The sequence below is a fragment of the Dermochelys coriacea genome, chromosome 7, assembly GCF_009764565.3.
Source record: "Dermochelys coriacea isolate rDerCor1 chromosome 7, rDerCor1.pri.v4, whole genome shotgun sequence".
Taxonomy (NCBI): Eukaryota; Metazoa; Chordata; order Testudines; family Dermochelyidae; genus Dermochelys; species Dermochelys coriacea.
In genome coordinates this window covers 113,507,596-113,520,732 of record NC_050074.1, presented here as the reverse complement: position 1 = coordinate 113,520,732, position 13,137 = coordinate 113,507,596, and the positions used below count along the sequence as shown (strand labels likewise).

Sequence of the window (13,137 nt, the reverse complement as noted above, 5' to 3'; positions counted from 1 at the left end):
CCAGTAAATTCAGATTGATATTTCGTGCTTCTAAATTGAGTTCTAGCAATGCTTCTGAACACTATTGACAGTGTTTGGAAACATAATTGTATTATTTCCAGTAACATTATATTGATGTTCTGGTACTTACGGGGATTCATCACAATATAAAATGTTGTTTCTTTCCAAGTTTTCTCTTTTATTTTCAGAACTATTTGATGAGTTAGTAAGGTGTCTCGATATGTCATTTAATTGTCAAAGAAGAAAGAATATACAGTACATGGAAAGTGTTTTGATATTCTAAAGTGAAGAAAATATTACCAGAACTGCTAAAAAGTGTGTGTAACAGGATACAGGGGCACTACCTGCTTAATGTTTAACAAGGGTTTCAGCCTTAGTTTAGGTTCCTTCCCTGCACAGATGCTCATGAGAAGGACTATAATACGACTGTTTGGTTGAGTGAGCGGGAATGCCTTTGGGAAGTTCGGCTCCACATTCAAGTTTCATGGGAATAGGTTGAATTGCAAACTGGGGAATTTTGTTTCCTTTTCACCTTATATTAATGTTTTGCTTTTGTTTGTAAATATTATCCCTTGAAGCAACTTTGCTGGCTTCAATTTTTTCTGCTTAATCGCTCTTCCAGCATTCACAGTAGATGAGGAAAGATAAAATAATCAGAGATTACTTTTATTATATGAATGGGACAGGTTAGCTCTAGATATTCCTGGAACTTCATTTTTTAGTGTGTCTCACTGTTAAGTTCTAATTGGAAAAAAAAACAAATCCATCACACACAATAACTCCAAAGACATGCATCCCCTCATGGCAGCACACACCTCTTCTTCACCACCCACGGAAATCCACAGAAATCTTCTAGCACAACTCCCCCGTAGACACAACCAGCACCCACAATAACTACAAACATCACTCTGAAGGCTAGAATGTCTTAGTCAGTGTAAAGCAATTAAAACAGCTTCAAACATGGTTGAGAACTCTTTTTGTTTAGAACATCATCAGTCATCACTGGGATTCAATTCTGTTGCTATCCAATTTTTAAGTGCTCAGCCATTTTTGGCTTTTTTACACACACGACTTTACGAATTAAACCCATGTGACAGCATGGCTTTACAGCTACTACTTCATTTAATAATTTCACTGGAAGGATAAATGGGTAAAAGAGTAGGGGCCTGATTTCCATATGTGCCGAGCACCCACTTTTTCAACAGAAAACCATGGGAGCTACAGGAGCTTGGCACCTCTGAAAAACAGTCCTGATGCAATTTGTGTATTTACAAATTACTTGCATATTGCTCTTCCGTGAATGTAACTTATCAGTAAATAAACTTATAATGCAACATTAGTCTGCATGCAAAGTCACAATTTTATAAATAACAAATAACAAAGTTATTACTTATTACTAGAAACAAAGTTTCTAAATAAAGCTTTTGTGCAAGCAGTTCTCATTAAATTTTCATAAATCAAGTAATATTTTACTTTAGTATCTTAGCTATCGGGACACTGGTGATTTAGAAAAAGTTTTAAAATCATTTCAAAATATTCTTCAATTTGCAATATTATGTTGCTAAAATAAGTTGATTCAATGTGTGTTAATGTGTTTAAGCAAATAAGGAAGTTACTTCATGTAAAAATGTACAATTGCTGTCCCTTCCAACATGGCTATGAGATGAATTTTAAACTTTTCAGAAGTGTTGGTTGTAAAGAGAAGTGTATTTTGGATGGAAGTGTGTGTCTTATGCCACTCTAACAATCTCTTCATTATATCGACATAACTACCACCTCTTTGAGAGGTAGATTAACCACATCAAACCAAAAATTTCTTCCATTGATGTAGGAACCATCTGCCATGTGGCACTATAGTGGCACAGCTGTGGCTGTATAGTGTGGACAGGGTCTAAAACAACTTTGTTAAGGCAAACAGATTTTCTTCTGACAAGAATATGAAGCCAGAATAGATTTTAAACACTTACGGATGAAAATCTCTGAGTTCCACAAAACCAGGATTTCAGATGATATTTTCTGGCTTTTGTGGGATTATGTCAAGTGCTTAATGTTACTTTAATATAGTTGTGGTTTAATATGAAGAGAGAATGACAGAAAACTAAGCAGTGTCCTCATTTTAATTATAGATAATAAAGCAAAATGATTAAAATAGACTTTAATAGACTCAAAATTATGCTTTTTGCAGGGTTGTTGTAGTCATGTTGGTCCCAGGATATTAGAGGGACAAGGTGGATGAGGTAATATCTTTGATTGGACCAAATTCTGTTGGTTCAGGTGACCTGAAGAAGAGTTCTGTGTAGCTCAAAAGCTTGTCTCTGTTGCCAGCAGAAGTTGGACGAATAAAAGCTATTACCTTGCCCACCTTGTCTCTCAAAATTATGCTGACAGAGTCTTGTGAATTTTTTTAACCTTTTTTATAGTGATAGGAGTTGCCTTTTTTCTTAGCCATTTATTTCTTTTCCTTTTGCTTTTCCGGGAAAAAGTGGTTCACATACCTCCATTTGCAGTTAATCATCTTAATCTTATAACTGATTTCTAAATCTGTATGAATGCTTCTGCAGTTTATATAATTTAATTGTATTATTTTTTCTATTGGTAAAGGATTTTTTTTGTTCAGGAAGTTTGAAAAGATAATTGTGGTTCTTCTTTGAATGATTGTATATGTCCATTACACTAGGGGTGTGTGTGTGTGTCTTGTGTTCTGGTGCCAGAGAGTTTTCCCTAACCATATCTGTAGTGGTGGCCAGGTCTGTGCACTGATGTCCCTAGTGCTCTGAGCTGAGGTATAAAGAGGTGGAGGCACCCTGCCCCTACTTCAGTTCCTTCTTACTGTTCATTATCAGTGGTCAGTGTTCTGTCAGCTCCTTCCTTCTGCAAATGTGCCATTATAGTTAATCGTTGTCAGTAATACTTTATAGTGCTTATTTTAGGGCCTTGGTCTTTCCTTTGTCTTTCTTTATCCTACTGTCATTCCAGCCATCAGTAGTCAGTGAACTCCAGGCTCCGCCCAGTACTGAGGGAGCCTATGCAAAGGTCCCCTGGCTTCAGGCTCTGCTCCAGGTATCACAAGCCGATGCTTGAAGCATTGGTGTGAGGGTCACATTGGGGCAGGTGTCTGATTTGCTAGGGCTTCATGCTGAAAACAAAGAGAAGAGTGTCTCAGGTACATCCTCATGGCAGCCGCTCTTTACCAGCATTGAAACTGCCTCAGTCAGGTAAAGTGAGTTCTTGAATTGCTTCATCCAGCAGCATTCCCCTGGCCAATCTGTGGACAGAGACAGGAGGAGATCCCCTTCTCTGGGGCAGTCCTCAAAGGGGCACAAGTGCTCAGAGCACCTCAGCCTCCGAAGCTGAGAAGAGGATGGTTTCCATGTCATCAGAGTCCTTGGTACAGTACGCTTCAACTGGCTTCAGCCCACCGCTCCCCAGTGCCACATTCTAATGGCTATCTGAGATCAAAGCTTTTGACTCTGCTTCCCATGCTCTGACCATCAAGGCTGGCTGCTTCCTGGGTGCAGATAGTGGAGACGTTGCCCTTGCTTATGGTGGGGCAAAGGCCCATATCATTACCAAGTACCCCAGAGACCTACACAGCTGCAAAGGATCTGCTGAGCTTCTCAGTACCACCTTGACAGTCATTCAGACCAACAGTTCTTGCTGGGGCCGTCACACATCAGGGTCTATTAATACTTCTGGTCTGATACTGCTTCTAACAATCTCAATGGCAGGTCCTAGACCAAAAGTAACCGCTCCACCTCAGCGCACACTTCCAATAGCCGGAAATCCTCTGATGTTGCCACTGATACTGCAAGCCCATTGTAGATCACAGTCCCAATCTCTGCCTCTGCCACCACCTGGTACTGCTCCACTCAGGCCTTTGGAGTACTCATACTTGGAATCTAAAGTGGGTTCATATGTCTCCTTCTTAAGAGAATCCAGAGTATCTTCCAATGATTGTTCCCGCTTTTGTAGGAGTCATTCTGACAAGATTCCAGAGTAGCAGCCGTGTTAGTCTGACAAGAGTACGTGGAAGGAATGGAGTGCCCGGTTTAGGCACAGTTGGTCTACAGTACCATAGCAGCCCTGTCACTGGCCCTACTGAGTATTGTGGGGGATGCTTCTTGTGTCTAGATCCTCATCTCTACTGCTCTACAGAAATTGATTTCTGAGAGGGGGAGTCTCCCCAACCAGTACCAACAGACTGTCCAAAGTCAGGCAATTGCTACATTACAGAAATTAGTCCCTGAGGTGTGAACTTTCTCCACATGTGTCCCGATAGGGATATGAGCAGTCTGACCTAGTATTTGGAGTCAGGAGCCAAGCTTGGTCAGATACCAGGAGATCAGAGTCTGAGGTATGCCAGAAGGCAGACTGAGAGTCAGATGTTGATGTAGTCAAGGGCAGGATACCAGGAGATCAGAGTCAGGTAGTAGGAGTTGATAGCACAAGGGAAGCAGTCCAAAGCAGGGGAAACTCAGTTGCATAGATATCTTCCTGTTCCTGTTTAAATAGAAGCAGGAAACTAGTCAGGACCGCAAAGTTCTACCAGTCAGATTCCAGGACTGGAGTCTCCTGTCAGAGTTGAACTTCTAGTTCTGGTAACTGTTAGCAGGTCACTAGGTGGTGGGTTGGAACTCCTGAGGGCCAGACTCTTTGGTAGCGCTGACAGGGTCTGGGCCAGAACCCAGTGAATTGGAACAGCCCTACGAACTCGCACCCTGCATTTCAAAGGTCTTAATCCCCTGACCACTAGGCAACGCTCCCCACAGGTGACAATCATCACAGGGGCCCATCTCATGTATTAAGATAAGTGGTGCAGACTTATCCACTTCTTCAAAAGTTTTATATCAGCCATAAGTAGAGATGGATTAGGATGGACAGATGTTTCATTCTATAGGATAGATTATGCTCAAAACCTATTTGTTTATCTTTGAAGTACTCTTTGCACAAATGGCAGAGTGATTATAATGATGAGCACTATCTTACATAATTTATATATCAGTAAACTAACCCATAAGAGAACAATACACTCTTTACTCTGGCACTTCAGTTCAAGCCCACTATTAAAAATCAGCATGCAATGAAATATGCTATATATTATTTTAGCTTCCATTTTTTGCCTTTCAGTAACCTAGGAATTAAGGTTTTGTTTTGTTTTTTTAACAGCCCATCTCAGTTCTTGTCTGTATGCATTCTGGTTCCTGTCTTTGAAGGATATTGCTACACCCTAATGTATGGTTGAATGGGTATGCTTTTGTGAAGGATCCTCGTAACTTTTCAATCAGGATAGATTCATGATGGGAAGGGAAGGGGCCAAAAGGAGGAATTAAAATTTCTAATGAAACCAAGAGGTTATTTGTAAGTTAGGGAACTAAAGAAAATAGAGGTGGAAGCCCTTGACTCTGGGCTATGTTTTCCCCTGTTCATTCATCAAAACCAGTTTGTTGATATTCAAGTGTAGTGTAAAGCCTGTTTATTTACACAGGGTTTCACCTGATTTCCTTGAAGAAGAGTTTTGAGAGGGTTTCCTTGAAAGAAAAGGTTGAGTTTATTGTGATTGGAGAAACTTTTCTTAGTTTTTGCCATTGGTGTTAATTTAATTTTAAATTGTTACGTTGTATATGTATATGCACTTAGAAGGTTTTGATAGTTACACTTTATAAATTTAAAAATAAATACATCTTTGTTAAAATCCTTCAGCGTAACCCTGAAAGAAGACAATTAGTTATTTGTAGAAGGTTTGAAGGAGGGCAATTGTAGCATTTTAATATTTTTAAGATGTAAATTGTAGCGGGGGTGAAACACAAACTGGGACTGTGAACTAAAAGTCTCCAAGCAATTTTTAAAGACATCTACACAGCAACGCGCCTGCACCCACCCCCGCAACAAAACTGAGCAGCAGCAAGTTTCAGAGTCCAGGTCAACTGACTCAGGCTTGTGAGGCTTGCACTGCTGGGCTACAAATAACAGTGAAGACATTCAGGCTCAGGCTGAAGCCCAGGCTCTGAAACCCAGCAAGGGGGGAGGGTCACGGAGGCTGGTCTCCAGTCCAAGCCGAACATCCACATGAGCCGAGTCAGTTGATGTGGTCTCTGAGAGTCTCTGCTGCAGGTTTTTTTTGTTTTGGTTTGTTTTTACTGTGTAGATGTACCCACTGAGGTATTGTTTTCTTAAAAAGAATCCAATAACTCCAGAACATGAACTTTTATTTGTTCTAAACTGGGTATTCCACATTTGAGGAAGACTGCTTGTGGGAGACATGCTCATTTTAAATTAAATGAAAGGATGCTGTGTGGAAATTTTTTTAGAGGTAAAGATTTATAGGTAACAGCACAGTTGAATAACTCAGTTAATGACAATGTGGGGGAGAAAGAGAGATTTGATTTTTAGTACCCAAGTAAATGAAAGCTGACTTGCTTTTACAGAAAAGAGACAATAAGATGGAGCTTCATTAAAATGAAATGCAATTCTGATCTGTAGTTTGGGAATATTTTTATTAAATGCATATTTCATGGTATGTCTCAAAGATTATCATTGGGAGTCGGCAGAGTATTTAGTAAAAAATCCAAAATACTCAATGTCCTTTGGTAATTGAAGCTCAAAGTAATTTATGGGTTTGAGTTTGAATGATCACAATTTGAACATTCCCCGTTGTGATTTGGATCAATAATCAGAATTTGTTTCAAATTTGATTCTGTAGTTTTCCTATTCAGCCAAGACCTTGATCCTACAAACATGCATGTGCTTAACTCTATGTACATGTGTATCAATGTAAATGGTTACACGATCTGGAGCAAAGTGTGTGTATAGCTCTATTGGGTATTGGTAGAGAGAGCACTGAAAATTGATCCTCTGCCTCTGGATAGTGCAAGACTTCCTTTTGCTGCATAGTTATGTAATCCTCATGTGGCTTCTATGAGAATCTGGTTCCATGAAGTAGGGAATAGCGTCTTACTGTCACCCTAAAAAATAAAATAAAATAAAATCTTCTCTTGCTGCAAGGACACCTTTTTATTATTTTTGCAGAATCCAGTTTCTTTAATCCACCGCATTTTTTGCCCTTTGATCATTACTTAGAATTTGAGCGGGTTTTTTATTGTGCAAATTATTTCTATATTCAGTTCGCTATGGTGCTGTACAGCATATCTTTTCTTTTTTTTTGGTAATTATCTATTTTGATGATAACCTTCATTTTGCTGCCTCCCAAAATACAATTTTTAAAAAACATTTTTACTGACCAAGCATGGAAATGTTCTTTTCAAAAGATTTTTGGAAAGTTATGAGTCTGAGAAGAGAGCTATAATAGAATCTATTGACCCCTTTAAATGTACTAGTAAGCTAGGATAGTACACATCTTTTAAAAATTGCATTAATATTATGTTTTGTATAATACAGCTCAAAACTGCTCTGGATTGAGGACCTGTGGGCAGTGTTTGGAACAGCCTGGATGTGGATGGTGCAATGATCCCAGTAATACAGGAAAAGGGCATTGTGTGGAAGGATCTTCAAGAGGGCCAGTGAAGCTTGTTGGGGTGCACTCCAATGAAATGGTTCTTGACACTAATCTTTGTCCAAAAGAGAAAAATTATGAATGGTCTTTCATCCACTGTCCAGGTAAGAACTTCTGATTTATTTTATATTTTGTCTTTTATTTTCTTTATTTGAATAGTGTGTATGAGCTCTTAATGTCAAATGAGATCTACAGCATGTAAGGTTTTGATTGCTTTTCTATTTATATAGCTACACAAACAATACCAACAATTATTTTAAATAACATAATTAACATTTATACAGGGTCTTACTGCTGACACCAGTGCATGTTTTACCTCATGGAATCCCGTTTGCTGTGGCATTAGGTGCTTTCAACAAATGGCGATAGGCGGTTTAAGATGAGATGCCCGTTAGTATGTAGAGGTGACATAGTAGTGATATGCATCTGAAGTTCTTTGGCTCCACTGCATCCTTCACCAGCTTCAGGACTGTCACAACATGTGCTCGTTGCCACATCTTGGACACTTTGTATGTGGTTAAGCATGTGTGAAACAACTTGAGTAACCAGTTTTTTGTTGCTGGTCCAAAGTGTTGGATTTGTTCAGTACAAATGTCATTTAGAACGGCGGGTTTGCCATTTCTGAGGACATTAATTCTGGAGGTTAATTTGGTCATTGTGTTCTATGCCCCCAAATTATAATTCTCTTGGTAGTCTTACCACTTACACTGTGCCTTGGGTTATTTGTTCAGTGTCCTGCCATTTTTTGGGACAAAGTGGTCTGTGGTAATGTAATAGTGTTGCTCTGCCTTCCTTGGATAATTGTTAAGTTTCCAGATGGTTATCCATGATTTCTTGTTGCTGTGGATCATGTCCATGCTTTCAGTTAGATTCTGCTGTGACTTCTGTTTTCCTCCATTAGTGCAGAGGCTAGTTCTTTACTAGCTACAATGGTATCCTCAGCGAATGGGTCTTCTTCAAACTTTTACTTGTATTTTGTGTGCCAATTCTATAACTCGGACATTAGTCCTGGCATGTAGTTTGTTCTGCAGTCTCATGGAAAGTGCTTCTTTGAGACAGTGTGCACCACGATGACAAACTGGTCATAATTTTGTGCTGTTGGTTTGATCTTTCTTACAATGGCATCTTAAAATTAAAGTGTAGCCAGAATGGTACTGAGTTTGGTATTATGGCTTCATTGATCTGTATGGCAATGGGCCAGTGAATGTGGAATCAGACTCAGACTAAGTTTGTTATATGAACCAACTATGTTGTTGCTGCCAAATGCCTGATCAGGATTGTAGCACCGTTTCCATCGGCTGCTGTTGAAAGAACTCGCAAGTTTGTGGTCTTGAATTAAGCTCAAGTGGTGCATATCTGTCCACAATTGAACTAGTTCACCATTTTAATCAATTTACTATAGCCCCATTTGACACCATCACCTGCATTTTGTCATGTTAGAGGTTATGTGGGCGAGTGAACTTGAATTGTCTGCATGGTTGTTTGTAGACAGATGTGATATAAATGTCACCAATGTCTACTGTCAATACTTCAATGTAATTCTTATCAGTCATAATGTTGTGTTGATGACAAGATCAGGTTTGATGAAAATGGTGCTGCTGTATTACTTGTGTGATCTTTCAGTGGCCAAGTTCATCTTGAGTATCTTTGTTAATCTCTCTGTGTTTCTCCTGGAGACATAGCAGATGGCAGTTGTGTCAGCACACATTTTGGCTATAAGATCTTGTTTGGCACCCGAGAGTCCTTCAACATTTTATGATATTGTTAGTGCCAGCCCTGATGAGGACCCTTCTGAATTACACTGATCACTCGGTCTACATTCAGGTACAGTTGTTCAGTTACGCTGGTTACTCTGTTGGTTTGCAGGCATAGACGTCTTCTTTGATTATATTATAGTGGTAGGTGTTCTGCAGGATTTTTGTTATGAAAGAATGTTACACACTGTGAAGCGGGAGGAGGTGGGGGAGGAAATGATCCTAGATCTTGCCCTGTGGTGGCAAAGTTTGGTTCTGCAGGCACCCCACCCTCAGTTCTATCAGGTTTCTTGGAATAATTTGCTCAAAGATCAGAATACTTAAAGTACAAGTATGTGGGGTCGTATATATTATGTCTTTTCAAAATTCAGATTCTTTGGCCTCTGAGTTCCAAACCTTGTTTACCCTTGGGTCAGGAGGCTAACAACCTACCTTCTTGAGTCCTGTCCTGTGATTAGGGCCAGCTTCCTCCAGTCCTCGACTAGCCAATTTAGAGTTAAACAAAGGAAAAGTTTAATATATTCTTAATGTCAATGAGTTATGATAAACTAGCTCTAAACAGCCACGCAATGAACTACAGCAGGTGCACTCTCTATAATAAAACAATATTCCATTCAATTTTCCTGTTTTCACATGCTTAGAAACTTTTGTGCTGAAATTCTGCCTGAAGGTGCATATTTTTAGAAAAATTGAGGAAAAATTGGTTAATCAATTATGGATTTTCAGAAAAATGAAAAATATAAAACTTTTCTCCATTGGAAAGAAGAGTCATTTTGAGGGATGGAGATACCTAAGAAACAACGGAACTTTGAAAATTTCAAGCAGCATATGTAATTAGGCCTAAGTGAACAACTTATACCTTTTTAAATCTGAACAAAATCTGTTTTAAAAATATTATGAAAATGTGAGACTGATGGTTCACAGTAAAAACTTGTTAGCTAGCATGGTAAAAATAGAGGCAGTGCACATGCATACTAAGGAAGTTAACTGCATAGATATTTGGTTATAAGAATTTACAGGCACATCTGCTGAAGCAGGAGGCAATTGTAAACTCAAGAGGTTTCATAGCTTCACAGCCAAGAGTGGTATTGGTTGTTGCACAGTAAATTGCTAAATTCCTACTCTGCAAACCTGTTAACTCTTAAGTGAGAATCCATGTAATTTATCTATTCTATTTATGAATACCAGTCACCATAGCATCTAGATGCTGAACCCAAATAACAAAAGCAGGAGGAGTTTTGAAATGGATTTTAATTGGACTTTGCTCTTGTCAACTGAGGGTACAGTTACACTGTTTAAATTCATTCCGTCTTTTTCTCTTCTTTCTCTTTATTTTGTCTTCAGTACCTGTTATTAGGGGTAGAGTGATACAAAATGAGTATGTTTTATGCTGGATTCTGAAAACATTCTCATAAGCGGCTCATTGTTATCTCTTTCAGTAGAGTACTCCACAGCCTGGTGCCCAGTAGCTAAGATTGTTGTGCTTCTGATTCAACAAACATTTTACCCTTATATTTTTGGTTTCTGTAACCCTTGACAACTTTGCTTTCTTGGTATGGAGAGGCAATCGCTTAAACAGCCAGGTTGAGGTTCTTGAAAATTAGAACCAGGATTTTGAATTTTACCCAGAAATGAACAGGAACCAGTGGAGTGAGCTGGGTATTTCTGCCTGCATGGCCTCCATCTCTGTACTGTGTCCTAGGTATTTATAGATGTATCCTTACACCACCTTTGGAAGCAGAGAAATATTATTCTCATTTTCCAGATGGACAAACCGAGACACAGAAATTTTAACTTGTTCAAGGTCACTCAGGAGGTCTGTAGCAGACCCAGGAGCTGAATTCATCCTTAACCAATAGATTGTCCTTTCCCATTAAACTTGCTTTTGTGACTGGTCTTGCACAAGTGTAGTTTTTGATTGGGCCTAAATAGAGGGAGCTAAAGTTTTCCAGTTTTGAGGTGATGAATGTGTGGATCTCAGTTGACAAGTCCTCATTGGAAAGGAATGTAGGTCTACCAGTAATTCAGAGGTGGTGGAAGCATTTCTTGCATTGTTGATGCCATTTTATGAAGAAGAGAAGAGAAGATTCCAGTACACGCTATCTCAACAGATGCTTTCTTGACAGGTTGCTGCGAGAGTCTTGGTAAGCTTCCTTACTCTTCATAACTGTACCATTTCCATCTTCCTGATTTGATAGTTGTTCTTTCAGAACCTTCTCCTGGAGCTACTGTGTCATCTGTGTGATGGCACTAGCCATATTGACTGAAGAGATGTATGATTAGGTGCTGTCAGAATGTTGGTGGCAGGGTAAGCTATATAATCACACAGCTTCTTACAGGGGTCTTATTTGTACTGAAAAGGAGGGAGAATAGGCTTTATCTTGTTGATAGTCCACACAGGAAGGCTCTAGTGAAAGAGGAACAATTTCCCATTAGCACTCTTTCGGATCTATATGAAACGAATTATCTTAATCTTTTTTTTTTTTATAACTTCTATTCTGCTGAGTCTTGTAGACAGGTCAGCAAACTCAGGGATTGATTGTGCTGAAAACTGTAAACTGGCTGCGCAGTATGACCATTGAGGTTTCACTTCTGTCTTCAGCCATAAGGAGGTCCTCTTTCAGTTTTGTTAAAGGGCTCTCTTTCTCTGTGTGCTGAGTTCTGATGGTGAGGGATCAGATATGCTAGTAGAGTGCATTAGATGCTTTTGTTGAATGGGCATAACCACTTTTTTTTAATAAGTTTTCCTAAGAAAAGGGAGGTTAGAGATTGGTGGTAGTTTGCAAGCTTGTTAGTGTCAAATGGTTTCTTAAAAACACACTTTTGGGGTCAAATATTAATGATTTCGGTCATTGGTGAATTCAGTGGTTCTCATTTTCACCAGGCCTGATGAACAGGGGTTGGAGTCACTTAAAGTGGTTCTAATGTATCTCAGAGCTTTCCGTGCCCCAGCTTCAATGATAGGGCCAAATCCTTTCAAGGAAACTAGGATGGCCCTGGACTTGTTTTTAAAATTTGTCCTTTTTCCCCTATAGCAACCTGTATTCAGCTGTTCGTTTGTTGATTGTTTTTTTCCCCAACACTGTAGTCCAAGAGCTCTTCACAATGGGTGCTACTGGTGTCTAGGATTTAGTTAATTCTTGGTTAATCAACTGATTAGCGATATTGAAGTCTTCATGAGTGACGGGTAGAATTTATGGCAGAGGAGAAGGAAGCTTTTTTGAACTATGAATGAGGTCTGGATTCAGTCAGTGTCAGTGAGACAAAAGACTGTCCCTCAAGCCCTCAAGTCACTCTTGTGATTGCTGCTCGAATACTGCATCAGTTCTGGTGTCTCCAATTCAAGAAGAATGTTGAAAAATTGGAGACTGTTCAGAGAAGAGCTGTGAGAATGATTAAAGAATCAGAAAACATGCCATATAGTGATAAACTGAAGGAAGTGAATCTGTTTAGCTTGTCAAAGAGAAGGTTAAGGTCTGACTTGATTAAGGTATAAGTATCTACATGGGATATAAATATACAATAATGGGCTCTTCAGTCTAGCAGAGAATGCTATAACACAATCCAAGGGCTGGAAATTGAAGCTAGATAAATTCAGACTGGAAACAAGGTATAAATTTTTATCACTGAGGGTAGTTAAACATTGGAAAAGTTACCAAGGGTTGTGGCCAATTTGAAAATCATCAGTGACCATTTTAAAATCGAGATTGGACATTTTGTAAAATATATGCTCAAGGAATTATTTTGGGGAAATTCTATAACCTGTTTATACAGGAGGTCAGACTAGATGGTTAATTGTTAGACATTGGTGCCTTTTGGCCTTGGAATCTATATATTTAACATTTCTGATCATTTGTGAATTTTTGTCACAAT

General features: G+C 39.1%; 1 protein-coding gene across 4 annotated transcripts in view; it reads left to right on the top strand.

The window, feature by feature from the left end:
* The window catches only part of ATRNL1 (attractin like 1), a 1,048,037-nt gene that overhangs the window by 345,454 nt on the left and 689,446 nt on the right, over positions 1–13,137 (top strand). For all 4 annotated transcript variants that reach the window (XM_043518640.1, XM_038411471.2, XM_043518642.1 and 1 more), the window contains one exon: positions 7,396–7,614. In XM_043518640.1, coding sequence (XP_043374575.1) covers positions 7,396–7,614 — 219 coding nt within the window. The remainder of the gene's footprint in view (positions 1–7,395; positions 7,615–13,137) is intronic.